This window comes from Aplidium turbinatum, chromosome 9 (genome assembly GCF_918807975.1).
Source record: "Aplidium turbinatum chromosome 9, kaAplTurb1.1, whole genome shotgun sequence".
In the NCBI taxonomy this organism is placed as follows: domain Eukaryota; kingdom Metazoa; phylum Chordata; class Ascidiacea; order Aplousobranchia; family Polyclinidae; genus Aplidium; species Aplidium turbinatum.
In genome coordinates, this window is record NC_137480.1 from 25,516,071 (window position 1) to 25,536,002 (window position 19,932).

The window sequence follows — 19,932 nt, forward strand, 5'->3', positions numbered from 1 at the left end:
GTTTATCAACTTACTTTTTCTCATTTGCTACTGCTTCCTCAAGCCAACAAAAATCTTTTATATCATAAGGAAACCGCAAAAAGTAAAAACATCTCAAAAAATGTCAGTCAAGCACTAGCAGTAGCTGTAATCAAAATCTGCAAAATGTGACAAATCAGGCCGCATCTCCAGATGGCCATGGATCAGGTAAAAAAAATCATAAATTTTGCAAAAAAAAGTTGTAGCACAAGACATAATTGCTTGGGTGATTCATCCTGCGCAACTGTGTCACAAGACCTAAGGGGCGATAATAGTCTTTTTCACCAACTTTTTGGCAAGACTTGCTCAGTTTTTGGCGAAGAAATCCGAATGCCGCGGAGAGCACCTAGACAACAACATTGACCTAACATTCCAGCTGAAACCGCGGAGATCTATTTTAAACAAACAGTTTTTCTTCCTTTTCTTGACAATTGCATGGCACAAATTCACGAGAGATCCAATGAGCACTGCTCGCTAGCTTTTAAAGTCAGCACATGATATATCTGCCTTCATTGATTCATGAAGATGAGAACTGCCCGATCGACGAGATTTTCGACTTCTACCATGCCTACCATGAAATGCTGGATGTTGAACCAAGCAATTGCTTTGCAGCTACTATTAAATTACTAAAAGCGAATTGGCTTGCAGTTTCTGTGGATAAAAGACATGCGACTTTTGTGGATGCGCGTCAAGCTGTTGAATAACTCGGCAATTATCCATAAATTACTTCGAATCTTTGCTACGCTTCCAGTTACAACTGCCTCCAATGAGCGATGTTTCCGTTCACTAAAGTAGCCTACCTGCAAAATTATTACCGCACGACCATGACCGAGCCACGTTTGGATGGTCTAGCTCAGATGTATTTAAGTAAGGATATTATACTCGAGTATGATGCAGTCATTGATATATTTGCCAAGCGCAGCCATCGCATTAAACTGTAAATTGTCATTGCGAATCGCCGAGAATGTTCAAAAGGTAGGCTATTCGAGGTCGGAAGGACTAACTTATTGTTTATGTTCTGAAGTGTTTGATATCTTTTGTTGGTTCATTGATTGGAACAGTAACTTACTTCTACGGATTCGCTCTTGATTTTGGACCCCCTCCCCTCCTATCTGACGGCTTCAACTAACCCTCTCCCCCCATTCTGACGCATCATATGACATTTTGGTATAGCCTACTCCCCCTATTTAAAAGATTAAACAAGTCTAATTTTTACCTAAGTAGAAAAAATTTGAAACAATTAACATCCATTTTCACCAAATTTGAGTCTTCCATGTACTACCGTTGAGACTACCCCTATTGGCCTCCAGCCGCTGAGTCAGCCGCTATGCAGCTGACTGACACAATGTCTTGCCCCCCCCCCCCCCCTAACAAACTTTCTAAATACGCCACTGATTACAGACACATCTACAAACAACGTTATCCTTATTTGCTTATCTGCCGGTCAAATGACCGATGTGGTCGTTCTAGGTATATCAACTTTCCAGTGGTTTTGAAGTTTAAGTTTTGGTCAACTTATTTTCTGACAGTCTACTGCAATATCGAATAATCAATCTGATTTGATGTCAGCTCTATCATTAGCTCTGCTACCAATTACAAACGAGATAATTTGTCTCTGGAATATTTGTAAATAGTGTTATCCTTTGTAATTAAAGGTTTAACGGAAGGGCAGTGCCTGGTTTGAGGTGCAAAACCTTTATCATTTGTTGCAGGCTATACTGAAGAAGCCACACTTCTGTGGCGAAAGCTCTACATATAAACAAATTGATTTTTCTGATTTGCTGTGATACTGTCTACTAAGTTCATCTTTGTCAGTACGAGGATAAACATTCAAACCCACCCAACGTTAGCGTGGAAGTTGCACCTGTATTGTTAACAAAACGCAATGCTCGTTGTCCTGTAGTGAGTAGGCCTATTGTAGTTAGCCTTGTGTTGACGTCAGGTCAATAGCTCCTTCTATAACAAATATTAGCTTAGTAACCAGTTTTTTGTTTGATCAACAATGTCTGATATCTTCGTATATGTACAGTAGAAGCTTGTGGTAAAGTATTTTGCCAGTTAGATGAATAGTTCTTGGATAGAAAGTATTATGAACATGGTTCACTGTTATTAGAGTAGGCTAGTTTGAACCAGCAAGTAAAAGTGACTATATTTGCAAGCGACATCAGTAGGCCTATACATTAAAACGACGCAGACAACGTTTGGTTTTGCTGGACAAAAGGAAACTGAAGTTTTTCTGGAAAAGTAAATGACAAAGTTAATTTAAGGCCAAAAGTACAAAGTTACCAGTCAGGCTTATTGCAGCCAATCGCTTTATCACAAGATACCGCAGTTTTCCTTGCGTGCATACTGCAATGTAATTTGTACAGAATTCTCAATATTCAAGCTTGCATGTTTCAATAACAAGTTACTTTGAGCAAAACAGTTGTTGAAATCCTCAGTCATTGTCTATTGATACCTCAAGCCCAGACAATTGCCTGCGTAAGGGCCAGGAGTAGGTGGGTACGTGTCTCTTATCTAAGCCAGTGGTTTCCAAACGTTTTTGGACCATCCCACAATAAAATATTTCAGAACCTACAGCGCCACATTAACTGAATACGTTAAAGCTGTTTTTTCGAAATATTGTTTTTTATTTAGACATTATACTTAATTGAATTTAATAAAAGTTAACTTAACTTTAATCAGTGTATGGCAGTGAAACGATTCATTTTTACTGCAACGTGGAAAGTGTGCTTACTTTTGTGCACTGATAGGTAGTCTTGATTCGAGGCTTCATCAGTGTCAGTGCAGAAAAAGCCGATTTGCACAAGCAAATGGTAAAAAATGATTGCGCAAGCTCTGATAAATGGTTATAAATATGCAAATGGTTTGTCGAGCAATATTAGGACACTCTTGGCAAAAAACTACCAACATCCATTGAATTGTGATTCGCCTGTAAGGAGCCACCCATGCCTAATTTGAACAATTGCTCTTAGGCTGCCAATTTTAAGCTGGTGACATGCAGAAGTAATGCAAAAGTTTTGACTATGCAGTTAAATGGTGGGAGTTGGAATGGTCCGATGACTAAGCGATTTGAGAAGTAAATTGTCCCCAATTTATCGTAGCCTGCTGTAGGCCAACACAAAAACAAATATGCTCTCTTTCAAACTAAATTGTCAATTGGCAGCTTTGCGCTACGGTTGCGACATTCAATTGTTCAGGCTTCCGCGTCATACTTGCAAGCCTCCCGAGGCACATCACTGTGCCACGACACACAAATTGGGAATCTCTCGTCAAAAGGATTATAGGCGCGACCAGTAGCGTTGACAGGAGGTCCAGCATGAGATGCTTTTAGGCCCAGCTGGAATAATTTTAGGGGCCCGTAACCTTTCCAAAGGAAGCCTGGAACTTGAAGAAACCGTCGCATATACTTTGGACATATTGTGCGTAAGCGTATTTCTTGGAAATGTTTTGGTAAGGAATTCGAAGATCTCTTTGGCACCTGACGTAAATTATCTTTTCAACGGCCCTAGATGTGACGTCAAATAACTTTAAGCGTAGAACGAGCTACTGCACTGTACAACAACTGCACTGCACTTTAGTAGTTAGAAGGCTACTGCACTTTAGTACCGTAGGCCTACTTTAGTACCACACTTTAGTATAGTTACTAGCTTATATCAGTTCTTTGCAAAATTTTTCCAGCTCAACCTGATTTTATAATCACACATATTTAATGACATCATGAAACGATATGTCATGACTTTTGTTTGTTTGTTGTTCGTTTGCTCCATGCTTATTGTGATGTTTCATATGGAAACGAGCAACTTCTTTGGTGTTTGGCCAAGCGAAAAGGTTCCTATAAAGACATCTGGAGTGTATCCGTTCACTCTTGGCAGAAAAAGATCACTGGAAAAGGAATTCCATTCCACAAACGGTAAATTAGGAGTGATAGTTCAAACATAATTTTATATCATTAAAAAAAGAACGTTTTTGTACAACGCAGATATCGCATTTGTCATGGATGTTTTCAGAAAGCGTTGCGATAAAGCAAAACTACTTTTTCCATGAAAACAAGTTTACAATAGCTCTTTCAAAGTTACTACATTACTCCAGAAAACGGTGCAGCCAGCAGCAAACCTCAATTGACAATGTGGACTAATCGATCCGTGTGGTATAGTCTTGAAGTTTTCTTTGGATTTACTATATTTAATCTTTCAATGGAATTCAGCTAATCATAATAAAATTTGGAATGACCCGATAGTTTTAGCATGTTATTGCAATTACCTCAAATATACTTGCAAGCTGCTTAGCCTGATGTTAGACTGACATATGGTCCATATGATCGTGGAATTTGTCGGAAATCGAAGCTTCACCCTCACCATTAGCAACTCACGGCGAAGCTGACAGACGCCTGAAATACGGCATCCCACCGGGATCAGTCCTGGCTCCACTTCTCTTTAACATCTACACCCACGACCAGCCAAACACAGTCTCCCCAAAATAAGCATACGCGGATGACCAGGAAATTCTCCACTCCACAAAGTCGTGGGAAGGCCTGGAAGACATCTTGAACCAGGACATAAAAATCTCTCAGCTTATCTCCAGAAATGGTGACTGAAACTCAGCGAAATCAAAACTTGATCGTGAGCTGAACGTCCAGAACAACGGAAAATCAATGTCCTTCTGCCCCGAACCAAAACATCTTGTGGTAAACATTAGACCAGTGGTTTTCACCTTTTTTGTCTTAACGGACCTCGTTTAGTTACCTCGAAGCCATCACGGGCTCTCAAAAAAATATTGAAAATTTGGATATATCGCCATCGCCTTAATCATCATCATCTTCAGCCGGTCATGCCACTGCTGGAAGATGGCCTCTACATATGTTTCCACACCATTCTGTCTTTTGCTGTTCTCATCCAAGTGATGCCTATCTTCTCTTCTTTTCATCGCCTAATGTATATCCCTTAAGAAAACAATTGTTTGATAACTTTCATAGGCACACACTTAGAATGATTTGCTGAGCTCGCAACGTACTGATGACAATTTTGATGACATTGACAAATTTATGTTATAAGCTGTAGCCTATGTTGGCACACAGGGTCAAAAATCAGTAAACTTAATTCATATCGTGATTCAATGTTTTTCTGTAGATTTTATCGAAATTCAATTGAATTTGTGCGACCTTTAAAAAAGAATTTCTCTTTTCTTCTTTAATCGATATTTTGTTGTACCAAAGCACAGTCGTAGCAAAACTATGAGTGCTAGCAGGCAGCTGACTAACGTTTGCATTTCTAAATATGAAGCATTGATCAGAAATCTGCTGTCTAAAAAAATTAAGTTGAACATACATGTCCCACATAATCAGATTTAGCTCGTTTATATGAAATGTTTGTGATATGAAATTCTGTGCAACGCCCTTTGAAATTCCAAACGAAACTCCAGGGAGTCACAGTTTGAAAATCACTAAAGTACAGAAATAAAGCACAACTAATTTTTAAATGCCGTAACTTATCAATCAAGCTGCAATTTCGGAAACTTCACGGACCTCTTGAAAACGCTTTGCTGATCCCGGTTGAAAACCACGCATTGGACAGATCGCTCTCGTACTGCCGCCATTTGGTGTCACTGCACAAGAAACTGTTATCGCGCGCTGCGCTACTCAAGCGCTTGGCAGGCTTCAGAGGATCACACGATGACGATCTAAAATATTAAGGTTTTGATGATTAAATGGTTATAAGGCTACGCTTGACTGCATCACCGAATAATTTTGTTCTCTTATGGTTATATGCATCCAACAACTAAAACGGTTCAATCAACGCTGAAATGCAGCAACTAATTGAACAAAGTGTAGTAAGGCAGATCATGAGCGAGGTATTTCATGAAGGAGTTAGCGTTCAAGAGTGACTACTTCAGTGGCATTGTACACGGGTCAGGATTAACAATATGTGGCCTTAAGAGAAAGAAACTTGTGACCGAAATGTCACTGAGGTAGCGCCCAGAAACAAGGGACGGGTTAAGGTGTAGTCCAAGGCCCTTTCGTTTTCTTTTACTTAAATCATTAAGTCTTTGCAGATATTTTAATATTTTCTTTGGAATTTGGAAAGCATTGCTTCAATTAAAAGATTAGCTTGTCTTCAACAATGTTTATGTTTATCTAGATTTTTTTTCATTCCAGGTGGTTTGAACTGCACTGGAATTCACAACTTATCATGTGAAGAACCTTACTTCAGTCGATTGCGTCATGTGCAAGAGGAGTGCAAGAAAAAGCCTCCAGAAGACTATAGTTTGCTTTCAGTTCATTACAAGTTCAGTGATAAATTGAAACTAATCATGTGCGAAACCCCGAAAGTGAGTTTTTAACATTTAATGTAGCATCTAAAAATAATAAAGCAGCCAGCATAAAAAAAAGCGATATCAACTGCTGGATGGTGCAATTGATGAATATAATAAGAGGTGGGCATTCGCTACTTCAAAAGTAGCGTGCTACGCGCTACCGCTACTGGAGCTAAAGTAGCGCGCACTACCGCTACTTCTGCTGCTTTTGTCGTATAGAACGGACACAGCACTTTATGACGTATGAACGACCTTGAAAACAAATGACATCATTCGTTTACACTGCCATGGCAACGTTATTGTAGAAAACACATTGTAGGTGAAACGTATTGTTACGCATCTTTTAAAAACACGAGCATTTCAAAATGCGAGTTGCTGAGTCCTGCCCGCTTTGGCTTCAGAACGTATTTTCCAATGGATAAAAGTCTCTCTACAGCAACACTGGAAGGAATGACGAATGGGAATGTTGTATTTAATCAACAGACGTTTTAAATCGGCATCGAGAATGCTCAAGGACTTGCTTTTGTCTGATAAACGGCCTTCACAATTAAGATTTATTTCCATGCCAATGTTCCATACGATGGCACCAACACACCAAACAATTCATCCTCAGAGTGGTAACTGGCGTGAGTGTAATTTGTCGCTATCAACGTTGGCTTGGTGTTTCTCGCATTATTCAAATTATTTCTGCCTTGATTTTTTTCCACATTGTTGCTATAAAAATCTTCAAAAACCAGTAATTTTTGAAATTTTTTGTTTGAAAGTAGCGTGTAACATGAGTGCTACTGAAAGAAATGTAACGCCTCTCCGCTATATTGGATAAGAAGTAGCACCGCTACTCCAACCAAAATGTAGCGCTGCTGTCGCTACAACTACCAAACTAGGTGCTACAACTACCAAAAAAGGTCGCTACAACTACCAAAAAAAGTGCTACAACAGTAGCGTGCTACTGCTCAGTGCTCATCTCTGATTAATAGGTTAACCATAAGTAGATGTCACATCTGGAGTTTTGTTTTTATGAGAGTAGCAGACACGAACCGTTTTTCTAGCACAATCGAAAATCATTCGTTCACAAAGTCAAGCTTCTTCGTTCACAAAGTCATGCGCTAACCAACTGAGCCATTGGGGCGGAAAGTTTTGCACCAAAGACACTTTATATGAACGAAATGCAATTGAAGTAAAATTTATATCAGTAAACCTGTTTTTTGCTTCCTCTTTGATATCAAGTGATGACAGTAAATTTGAAAAAGTGCAGATATTGTGGCTTGAGAGTAGTTGGGAATCGTTCATTAAATATAGGCCTGGTTTGACAGCGGTGGCAATACTATTGGCAATACCAGATCCATAAACAACATTTCCAAAAAATCTGGCGACAAAAATACAAAATCTTTTTGAAGAAATACTTTAAGAGGTAGGTAGCCTATGCTAGATAGTATGATCATCGAAAAAAAAGAAATTTTACAAAAGTGGTTTTCAAAAAGCAGGAATGGTTTTACAGTTACTTCTTCTTCTATCGAGTCTTCTAAAGTTTGTTGATACACCACAGGTTGACACATTCTTCCGCAACGGAGTTGTACACTGACAGGTCCCACCTACTGCACCGGGTGGCAAGCCGAGGGCAAACAAGAAGGTGGTCCGCTGTTTGGGGCTCGGTGCCACAGATACATACAGCAGGGCCCGTGTCGTAGCCCCACTCCCACTCCAGGGCCCGTGTCGTAGCCTACAGTTACTATGAACTTGATACAAAAAAATAGGTGTCCGACGTTTTCTTCGTAAACAATTCTTCGTAAACAATTCTTCGTAAATAATTCTCCGTAAAACAATTCTTCGTAAAACAATTCTTCGTAAAACAATTCTTTGTAAAGTTAATTCTTTGTAAAACAATTCTTCCCAAAGCATTTACTCGTGCATGCAATGAAGATTTGATGTATACGAAGAAATGCTTTACGAAAAATTCTTTTACGGATTTCATTTCACCAACAACTGTTTACGAACAATTGTTTTACGAAGAATTGCTTACGAAGAATTGTTTACGAAGAATTCGCCTATAACCAAAAAAATATATGAAAAAAAAACCTGCGGCACTACATTCAAGTTGCTAATTCCCTGAAAAGATGTAGAGTCATCACTCATCAAAATAATCTCAGGGTCAACTCAAACTGTCTTAGGGTACCTACCTGTCAGCGTGGCTGATTGTGTTGTGATAACAGCTTTCTTTTTTAGGTCGCAAGTACAGCGTTGCAGAAAATAATGATTAAGATGGATACGTCATTTAAAGAAAGAAAATCGTGGACACCGCAACACGACTGTGGGAAGTGGGGAAACAAATGCTTCACAGAGTACGTAAACTGTACAGTACATAACATGCAAGCCTTTTAATTAGTAAATACAAAGAAAATACACATTGTAAACTTGAATGTGAAAGACTATGAGGTTTAGTCTGATAGAAAACCTTGGAAATATACCACAAGTTGGTTCATCAGGTTGCATATGCAGTCAGTTAACTTTTCACAAATTTTTGTAAAAAAATTATTAACAACGTATCCTGGCAACCACATGTTGGTGTGATTAATTCAATTGAAAAATTGGTTCAAACTGAAGCTATGAACAAATGAGAATGCACAAACTGTCAAGTGATCGTTGAGGAGAAAGTGAACTTGTTGGATGTTTTGCTGTGGACGACGTTCGACGAATGACTCTAACCGTGTTTGACATAAGCAGAAGATTTAGTATCTAAAGCAGATAGTTATGTTATAAAATGTCTGGTTTTCTTCTGGTTACTATATCTACCCAACCGTTCCCAAGCCATGTTAAAAATGACTACCCTTTTTAATCATATCTGACTTCAGTTTGTCATAGCCCTAAATAGGGCCGTAAGCATTTCTTTCCAGAACTGCTTTGCTCATCCGATTAAGTCTACCTCTCCAGTTAAGAACATTGTCTACCAAGGTTCTTCTTCTTCCAAGGTTTAATTTTCCACAAACCTCTTTTGATGTTTGTCACCATACTTCAATTTCCAAGATTCCGAACTAATTTATTACCCATTCATTCGTGCGTCTCAGCCCAACGTACCCTTAGGGCTCGTCTTCATAGCCACATTTCAAAAGTCCTGATTATCTTCTCCTCTGCATTTCTTAATGTCTACGTTTTGCTTCTGTAGAGCGCAACACTCTAGTCTATACTATAGTTTTTTCTAGCTGTAGGCTATTGTGAGCTTGTTGGTAATGTTTTTGATTTCCAAATATTGGTTGAGATTAGTTTTAGACATGCTTGTCCTAATCTTGTTTTGATGTCCGGCGAACTGTATCCATCTGAAGTGATACAAGAACCTATGTACTTGAAATTTTTCACCCTTTTGATCTCCTGACATACACTTTTATCTATTCGCTTCCATGCACTGTCATTATAGCTGTCTTGGCGCTGTTAACTGAGAGGCGCATATCCAGGCTGACGTGTCTCAGGCTCTCTTCCATCTCCTCAATCTCTTCCTTGCTGTTTGCTATGGTCGTTGTGCCATCAGCCTAAGACTGATCTCATCAGGAAGTTAAAATTGAATAAAAACTTACTGTGTATAGCACATTGCAAAAACCTTTCTTACCTCAGCCTCTTATAAAGTCAGTCGTACAAAAGAATGGGATATGCGAATATTCAGCCCTGATAGCTCAATGGTTACGCGCCTGGCTCGAGATCACGCGGCGCTGGTTCGACTCTCGGGGTGCGCGCTTGAGCAACCCACTTTCAAGACTGCTCTCCATTCAGCGGCACCTAGTGAATGGAATAATTTCCCGGCAACAACACTTCAACAATCGGACAACTTCACTCTGCCAATCTCGGTAACCGGCCATGCGTCAAAAGCCTCTACGAGTATGCGATACTACCAGGAATAACCTATCAAGTCTTTGTCAGTCCGAGGATAAAGATTCAAAACCAACCAACCAATATTGAATGGTTTTGAACAGCCTCCTTCTATATTTATTTTGTTTTGATTATGTTCTTGAGCGTAAAAATCGTAGCTAAATGTTAATAAATATATGCATCTACTGATTCTCCAATAGGCCTAAATGGTTGAACGTTTTCAGCATGCTAACGCTAGCCACAACGACAAGTTATGAGGGAAAAGTTGTACAGGTTTACTAATTCATAACTTTATATTGTCGTTATCTAAACACAATTAATGTTCACCATCTCCATGTTACTTTATCTTGCAGGCTAACAGAGAAAGAAGCTCGTCTACGGACAAACACGTACACGTCATTTCTAATATCACGTCATCCGTTGGAAAGAGTTGTATCTGCTTACGTCAATAAACTACTGCCAAGGAATTCAAATTTCCGTAGATGGATTGGAATACCGGCTGCTCTCCAGCAAGCAAGTCTACATCTACATGGTGTGGGAAGAGGGTGTGTTTCAATTCCGATATTTTAAGTAATAATTGTTACAATGCATGATTAATAAAGAAAATATTATAATACAAATTGACAAGTAGTTCAGTTCAGTTCAGTTGTTTTTATTTCTGACCTTCATATCAAAACAATACATGTCAACATAGCAAAGGTCGAGAAAAGGGTAGAAGCGACAAAACGCGAATGTTAAAACGTGCTTGAGACCGAAGTAAGTTATTGAGTTGAAAAAAATTTGGCACGGTCGCAACACCTTCAGAAAAATTTAAAATATAAAGGGAAAATAAAAAAAGAGAAAATGTTAGAAAACATAAACAACATATATTTAGGCTATAGCTTTATTAGCCCACATAGCTTTAGCTGATATATTTAAGATTTGTATGGACAGTTGCTATGAAGATCGGCCATGGTGCGTTATCAAGAGTGCTGATGGTCGTAAGGGGAACACGTCTTGATGCGTTTAGCTCATAGCAAAGACGAGCAAGGCAGGCAAAGAAAAGGTAACAAAAGGTGTAATGCAAATAGAATGCAATAACAAGACGAGGTCATAGAATAGTTCGATTTTTTTCCCTGACTTATTCTTAGGCATGATAATTATAGTCTGAGTTTCTGGAAATCCTCGTAAAGAGATTCTTCAAGTCAACATGACTACAATATTATCGCAGAGGAAAAAGTCGCTTCAAAGCTTCATTGGTTTTACGACTCTTGAGAGTTTATGACATGTAAACTAAGTAAAACACACAGAAGCTCGGAGGCAATAAAAACACAGTGTCTCACATGGAAACTGTCTTGTTCACGCTTGTTCACTATTTAGGCCCACGACTTGTCAAGCAGAATCTTCGCATACGCTTTTGTAGTTGACATAAGTCTTCTTCGCGGTGTGAACCCTTCTTTTCTTTGTCACTCCAAGAGGCGAGGAGCTCATCTTGCATTATGCATTATATGGAAACACTGGAAGTTATCACAAACATAAACACACTTAGAGTTCATGTATAGATATAAATAGGGGAGACCGGGGCAAGTTGAGCAGGGTTTTTTTTTAAATCTAATTTTTTTTTTTTTTACTAACTTTTTCGAAGACTCAAGTATTGCATTTCAAAAACATGCTAATAAGCCAAGTTTCAAGACAAAAACTGATTGGTTTTATTTATTATTTTGCACCGTATTCAAGTTTAAGTATTGATTGCGCAACTTGCCCCGGATTATTTTCCGGGGCAAGTTGTGCAACACCATGGTGGGCAAGCTGTGTAGCACCATGGGGTAAGTTGAGCAACATTAGTGCCAGGGGCAAGTTGAGCAACATATTACGACCATATTACAGTTGCACAACTTGCCCCGTTATCAATTGCACAACTTGCCTCATTCACACTTTTTTTAAAGAATAAAAATTTCAAGAAAACTAACAAATGTACAAAAAAATTTTGCCTGCGAAAATACAACTACATCACATGTCTACTGACCCCTGCTGCTAAAGTTTGACTAGTTCTATTGTGCATCCAAAAAATCAAAATTTCGTTTGCATCCGAATTTAGATCCTAAGACCTAAACACCTTATATCGTTGATCAAGCCTAACCTGCCCAAAAAACTGATAACTGCAATTCACGTGCTTCGAAGGCATTATAGGTAAAATATAATAATGGCGTTAAAGATTCATTACGCTCTTTATTTCCTTTCAAACGTGGACTTGCACAACTTGTCCCGGTCTCCCCTAGGCTACTGAAAAACAAACAACCTAAACTATGGCAGTGTCATTCCTCCTACGTAATAAGAAAGTTAACCATGAGAAGCTGTGAATGTGAATGTCATCGGATAATCCAGATTGTCCCCAATCTCCAAGAACAGAAAGAAAGATTAGAAAGGGATTAATGGAGTCCACTACTATCATGCCCTGCACTTGTGCGATAACTTTCGGCTTCACTCAATTCTATCATGTTTCCATTAATTTATTCGGAGTCTTTGCACTTCACTGTGAACGTTGTGGTAAAACCACGTTACCAGGTTGATCAGACAAAACAAAGAGCAGCGATAAAGGTAACAGATTTGGTGAATCACCGTCGAGACCGTTATCACTGAAATCTTTCCGGATATGACAACAATTTCTTTTGCAAGTTACGTCGTTGTTCAATTTAATTTCATAGGATCCAGGGGCAACCATTTTTCATAATCAGGCCTATATGGGTTGAACAGTGCCAGTTCCTGCTCAAATGCAGTGGTTTGATAATATCAGCAAAAACTGAGAAAGGTTTACCACCTGAGATAGGTTTACCACCTGAGAAAGGTTTATTCAACTATTTTGCCTTTATGCCGCCATTAAATATGACTCCAAACAAGACAAAGTGAACACTTCGCTGTTGCTTTATTATTGATGATTTATTGATGTGAATCCTCATCCTTGTTTACATTTATAATTTACAGTGAAGATTTAATAAAGATGAAAAATGATGATATCAAAGCTTTGCAAAGGTTTAAAAAATTGTCATCTTCGCACCAAAACGAGGTTCTAAACTACGTAAATGTGATGAGAAGTGGAGCAATATCTTTTTCCCAGTTAGTAAGGTGAGTTTTTCAAATTACAATTGAAAACACAGAAATATTCGTCATAAAAGTGTGACAAAAAGGCGTCGCCACTTTCACTCAGTTCACTTACAAAAAGTATGTGTATTTGGTTTTAGAGAAAACTCATGTTTTTAGCGAGAAACCACCATAGCCGTAGGAGATGGGGTGGCAGGAGCGGTTGCTCTACCGCTGAAAAAACGCCGCGAATTTGGACAAAAATCTGCACTTATTTGGGCAAATTAATCTTATCGTGATGTTTCGACACTTTACCAGTTTAGAAACTTTACGTACTTGTTGTAATTTATGAGATACATTGATATTTTCCAATCAATGTAAGATGCATTTTTATCGGTTTTGAAAACTGCTTCATGTGGTATTACAATTTGGGCAGAATGATCAGTTTCGATTCAACACTTGCAAAAGTAAAGTGTAAAAAACATTATTGGCAAACAAAGTTAAGCTTATTAATACTGATGTTCACCAGCATGTACGTAGGCTGTATTTCTTCACAGGTGAGATTTCTAAGCTTGCTGGGACAGCCTACTAATAACCTTATGTGGTTTTTTCTTTTTACTTTATGTCCTACTAATGTAGTTATTTGTAAAACTATATTTGGGAAAAAATGTCCAGTTAATGGGAAAATCAATCTTACCATGAGTTTTCAACATCTTACCAGTTTAAAAACTTTGTTTATAGTGTTACATTTTGTATGAAATACATTCCCAATTTTCTTTAAATGTTAAATGTAGTGTCATCAATTTTGGAACTTTTGTATTTGGTATAAGCCTATTGCAATTTGGGCAGAATGTTAAGCTTCGATTCAGTATATCTGCAGAATGTAAATGTAAAAAATGCAATTAGCAAGTAGAGGTAAGCTATTACTAATAATCATTAGGATATGCACTAGGCTACATTTCTTCATTGGATGAATTTTGAAACCCTGCTGGGTACTGGTAATCTTATGAGGTTTTTTGTTTCTTTATCTATATTCTACTACTGTAATGTATTTATTTGTAAAAATATTAGGGCAGAAATGTCCAGTTATCGGGAAAATAAATCTTACCTTGAGTTTTCAACATCTTTCCAGTTTAAAAACTTTGTATATTTGTTATAGTGTAATATTTTGTATGAAATACATTAAAATTTTCCCGTGCATGTAAACTGTGCCATCTTCAATTTTGGAAAATATTGTATTTGGTATGTTGCAATTTGTGGAGAATATTAAGCTTCATTTTGGTATCTGTGAATTTTCTAGTGTTTGATTTCATGTTTTTGTGGGCTACAGTGGAACTGTTTTTATAAAAATAAATTTTTGTATTAATTGCTGTTTGTCTTTGCCTGTCCTAGGGTTGATACGCTCAGCTATTTACCATATATGATACAGTATTATAACAATCAACGATCAAATATATAGGCAAGTGTTATGTTCTTTTGGCATCCAATTCATGCAGTTACAATATCAGGCAATGTAGACAGTATTGAAGATGTTGTCTGTATTTTCTGACAAGGATTGAGTTTGAAGTTATTACCTATATGAGTTCTTTTAGATCAGTGCCTGCGATTTCAGTAGTTGCTTCATCATGAACTTAGAATATCTTGGTAATGATGTTAATTAAAAAACATTGGCTATGACTTCACTGTAATATGAGATCAATATTTATACTAATAACAACTTAGTTTTGTTCTAAGGTGCAAATTTGATGCGCATAGTATCATTGTCACGATTTCTTTCTATCTCTTACCAGGAAAAAGACTTGGAAAGGTTTAATGACGTAGTTTAATGGGATATCACCAAAAAGCAGTCAATTAAATGTCGAATAGTTCTACTAGTGAAATGATGTATGAAAATTGTTGAAGGACTTTAACGAACTGCTCAACACAGCTTCTCACGTAACTCTAATTTCGATCACAATTTATATCAGCACTAACTCTCATCTACTCGTATTCAATTACTTCAACTTTCAATCAACAATAATCTCTGCTCCTATTACCAACTACTCAACAACAATCTACAACTCATAACACAACTCTCATAATAATTTTAATAATGCAAATTACACCACTATTTATAGCAGGTTGTTCGGCCTAGTAACTTCGAGAAGGTTACGTAATGTTACATCATAAGAACTCATTGTTCTGTCAAGTTGCACTACACGTAAACAAGCAAGTTGAAGAAGCTTCCAGATTTGCACGTAGGGTAAAATGTTCTAGAAATACGTCACATAATAAAGATTTTGCAATCAGAGGTCACTACAGGGCAGTAACCGATAATAACACATCGCTCAAGAATTCCACAATAAAAACAGCACGTTCGGTCAAGATACAAAGCAGCCCGTCGCTAGACCTCGCACATTAATGATAAACTGTCGAATTCTTTTCAGGTTGTAAGGTTTTAGGTAGCATCATAGCATGAAGTAAGTAATATTACTAGTTTGATAAGTGAATAGGTTGTCATTTTAGACCTTTCCAATGCAAATTTACAAATCTTGACTCTTGAGTCATTGGACTATCTTTATGATTCAGCTACTTTTGGTCTGGCTTTTTATTGCAATTAAGCTAGAGATTTTAAAATGATCTGACGACATGGATATTTAGCCAACTGTTGTCCAGTTATTGTTGAATTCTCAGTTATTGTTGTTGAATCCAGGTAGACCTAATGTATATAGGCTACATATTTTTGTGCCACAAGAAAATTATTTCAATTTGATAGTTGATTTAGTTTTAGTTAATTCAATCTTGTTTTGCTGCCTGTGTTTTTGTACACGGCCAAGTTGATGACTGTAAAGTTATTAGACTACTCTACCTCAGAGATTGTAAGTAATTTTGCGTTTTTGACAATATATTTGCAAAGAAAAAATTTGGAAAATTTGGGCAAAGTTTGTTCGCCCCCCAAAATGTTACTCTCCGCTATGGAAACCACGAAGACAATTTCCTCGATGATTTTACATCAGCTAGTATTTTTGAATTTTCACTTCAATAACAACTTTCTTTCTTTATGTACTTTAGTTTACTGTGTAAGTTTTAAGAGGATTGATAGTGTTGAAATGTGTTTATGCTGAAGTGATTCACGTGCAATCTATTTAGCAAATACAAACAAACAATCAATAGGAAAACTCGCATTTCCGTATCAATGCAATGCAAATATAGGTTAGCCCTGCATGTTAACATAGCTATATTAGGGGCCTGATGTCATTCTGGCCCATGGGGTCCATAGAGGTCTTGACATGATATAAAGTTCATTTAAATGAATAAGTGATAAAATTGCAGCATTTTGCTGATGAAATTGATTGTTTAACCCTAGAATGCACAAGCACGGTCAAATTGATGATGCAGGCGTTCAAGTGGTTTTGGTCATGCCACGTCTTGACACTGCTTTGTTTTCCTATATGTGCAGATCTTTAAAATTTAATAATTTGCTCATAAAAGTGATTTTATAAATGAGGAAATTATATTTTAGCTTGCATAAACAAAAGGACACTAATGAAGGTACTACGACAGTTTATCGAACGACTATTGATCGAATGACAGTTAATCGAAACGACAGTTTATCGAAACGACTGTTCATCGAACAAAAATTAATCGAACGACAGTTAATCGAAACGATAGTTAATAGAATAATAGAACAGCTGATTTAACTCGAGTCTATGCATCCCAAATTCATCTTCGAGAGACCTTTTGTTTGTGTAATTCCTCATTTACAGAATAGAATCACATGTTTAAGCACAAATTGCAGCTTTTGTTAGTTACTGTAGCATGGATCTTATAGTTACTGAGTCATAAGAAATAGGTCGATGCATGCGAGAGCAATTAAATGATGGAATTGCTGGCCCTTCTCGGAAAAAGCGCTACGACGCCGTCAACCAACGGCTGAAGGGCATTGTCCAAGATTATCACTCAACGAATATTGACATAAACAGATATCTTCGAGCAATTGCATACAACTTGTAACTGTAAATATTTTGTATCCGTGTATTCAGAATGTGATTTGTAACTGTAAACATCAACGGCTGAAGGGCCTTGTCCAAGATTAAGCTATCACTCAACGAATATTGACATAAACAGATATCGTCGAGCAATTGCATACAACTTGTAGACTGTAAATGTTTTGTATCCGTGTATTCAAAACAAATGAATGTGATTGAAATGTACATTTAAAACGCTTTGAGTATTCCATTGCATATGAGCATTAAAATTTTAGATAAAACTTGTTTCGAGAGATTCGTCGTTCGATAAACTGTCGTTTCGATAAACAGTCGGTTCGATGAACTGTCGTTTCGATGAATTGTCGTTAGATAAACTGTCTTTCGATAAACTGTCGTTCGATTAACTGTTGTTCGATAAATCATCTTTCGATAAATTGTCGCGTCCCGACTAATGAAAGCCTGCAGAAGGAAGTGGTTTGCTGTGATAATTCTGTAAGGTATTCATGAATGTTGTGCGAAAACTTGTACAATAAAAATTGTTGGTTGCATTTCAGATTTGTAGTTGACCATTATGTGGAAGGAAAAATCGACAGAATAGATCGTCACTGGAAACCTCAAGTTGACATTTGCAAGCCTTGTGCTTTTAACTACAGCTACATTATGAGATTTGATGACCTTGCCAAAGACGTTAATCGCATGTGGGATTATGTGGTGGACTATCAGAAGTTTAACGTTTCAAAAAAAGACATTCATATCAGCTTCAGAGAGACTAAAGTAGGCCATAATCCAGTCGCCACTGAATATTATAAACAAGTACCTGAGAATCACGTAAAAATATTAAGAGATTTGTATGAAGACGATTTTGTATTTTATAATTACGATCCTTATCTGTATCATGGATATTGATGTTAAATGACATCAGGAAACATATTAGGTCATCACTTTAATACTAGAATTACCAAGGTATCCCATAGGACACCGGTTCTTCTTTAATCTGCAATTGCCTCTTCGGATTAAGAGCTTTTGTTCTGAAATTTTTTGACTTTTAACAAAATTTAGTTGACATAATGTTACCGTGTTTCCCGAATTCCAAGGATATTTGTTCAAAAAATTATATCGCATTGTTCATTTTACACCCTAGATTTACCACGGTGTCCTATAGCAGGGCTTCCCAAAGTGGGGGTCGCGACCCCTTGAGGGGTCGCTTAACGAACTTCGGGGGTCGCAGACAGTAAACAAAGTTTACACAAAGCACTGCATATTAACACTTATGTACAAGATGCTGTGAAAGACATTAACTTTATTTTTTAAAATTTATATAGCCTAGTGAAATACGGAATAGGAATTTAATATCCTCTTTGCTGCATTGTAAACGTGACTTTCAAAACTAATGCCAATGCTTTAAAAAGTTACTAGTGTTAAAATTAAGTCGTGAATTTTTCAACGAAAAAATATGTAGACTTTCCGCCGTTTTTGTAAAGGCGTTTTTGGAAAGGCTTTTCAAATGATGCTATTTGTCAGGTTTTCCTGAAAAAAGGGAACGAATTTAATTTGTCCTTCCAAGGAGAAAACGTCCATGTTTTTACATGGAAATCTAAAGTTGGAGCTTTCATCAAAAAATTAAACATCTAGTATAGAAACAAAACATTGAAAATGATTTATTTAAAATAATCTCATTTACTGAAAAGTTTTTGCTAACAATGGCGTGGAATCCATCGTTATATTAAGCCTCCGGTTATCGACACTTGTCAAGACTGTTGAAAGAGCTTAAATAGTATTTTCTTCCAGAATTGGACAATAGCCTACTTTTAGATTGGATCCAAAACTCATTTGGTTGGTTTTGAATCTTTATCTTCGGGCAGACAAAGCCTTGATTGGTTATTCCTGGTAGTTTCGCATACCGTACTTGTAAAGGCTCTTGACACGGGCTGGTTACCGAGATTGGCAGAGTGAAGTTTTCCGATTATTGAAGTGTTGTTGCCAGCAAATTATTCCATTCACTAGGTGCCGCTGAATGAAGAGCAGTCCTGAAATGCGTTGCTAAAACGCACACCCCGAGAGTCGAACTTGCGCCGCGTGATCTTGAGCCGGGTGCTTAACCACTGAGCTAACGGGGCGGACCATGCAAAAACAAAGTAGGCTACTGCAATGCAAAAACAAAGAAACAAAGTACTGATCACCTCTCTTTCAAATCTCAGGAAAAATTTGCAGATCTATCTTTTGACTTTGTAGCTTGAATTTTCTGGAAAACAGTTTCACACTTTTTGGCTTAGCCTAACGTTAGAGCGGAATATACCCCACTATATGGCTTGGCAGTAACCGCACTCCTGCCGTTTGTTTCCACGCATGTGCGTGTCAGTGATTAAAAGTTGATAAATACCGTTCCAGCGTAAGTAACATATTGAAGCCGACTTGAGACCAGCATTGACAAACATCGAGCGAGCGACTTGCTTTGTAGCAGAGAGCAGTCTCACCCATCACATTGAATAAATGCGTTTACTTTTTGTTTAGTTTTGCTTCCAGCAGACTACAAGTAGTAAAGTAGTAGGCTTCGAGTACGGACAGCTTGCTTTTAGTTTTCGTTCAAATTAAACCTTTCAATAAATATCACACTCGTATATTTCACATTGTTTATCTTTTTAACCGTAAAGGGGGTCGCGGAAAATTTTAGGATATTAAAAGGGGTCGCGAGCAAAAAAGTATGGGAAGCCCTGTCCTATAG

General features: G+C 37.6%; 1 protein-coding gene across 1 annotated transcript; it reads left to right on the plus strand.

Annotated features, from left to right (window-relative positions):
* Positions 1-3,807: 3,807 nt before the first annotated feature.
* Positions 3,808-18,116, plus strand: LOC145776840 (carbohydrate sulfotransferase 11-like). The gene is made up of 6 exons (XM_082588061.1): positions 3,808-3,931; positions 6,173-6,345; positions 8,554-8,669; positions 10,539-10,730; positions 13,147-13,287; positions 17,765-18,116. The coding sequence occupies exons 1-6, from the start codon at positions 3,808-3,810 to the stop codon at positions 18,114-18,116; spliced, it is 1,098 nt and encodes a 365-aa protein (XP_082444187.1).
* Positions 18,117-19,932: the final 1,816 nt, after the last annotated feature.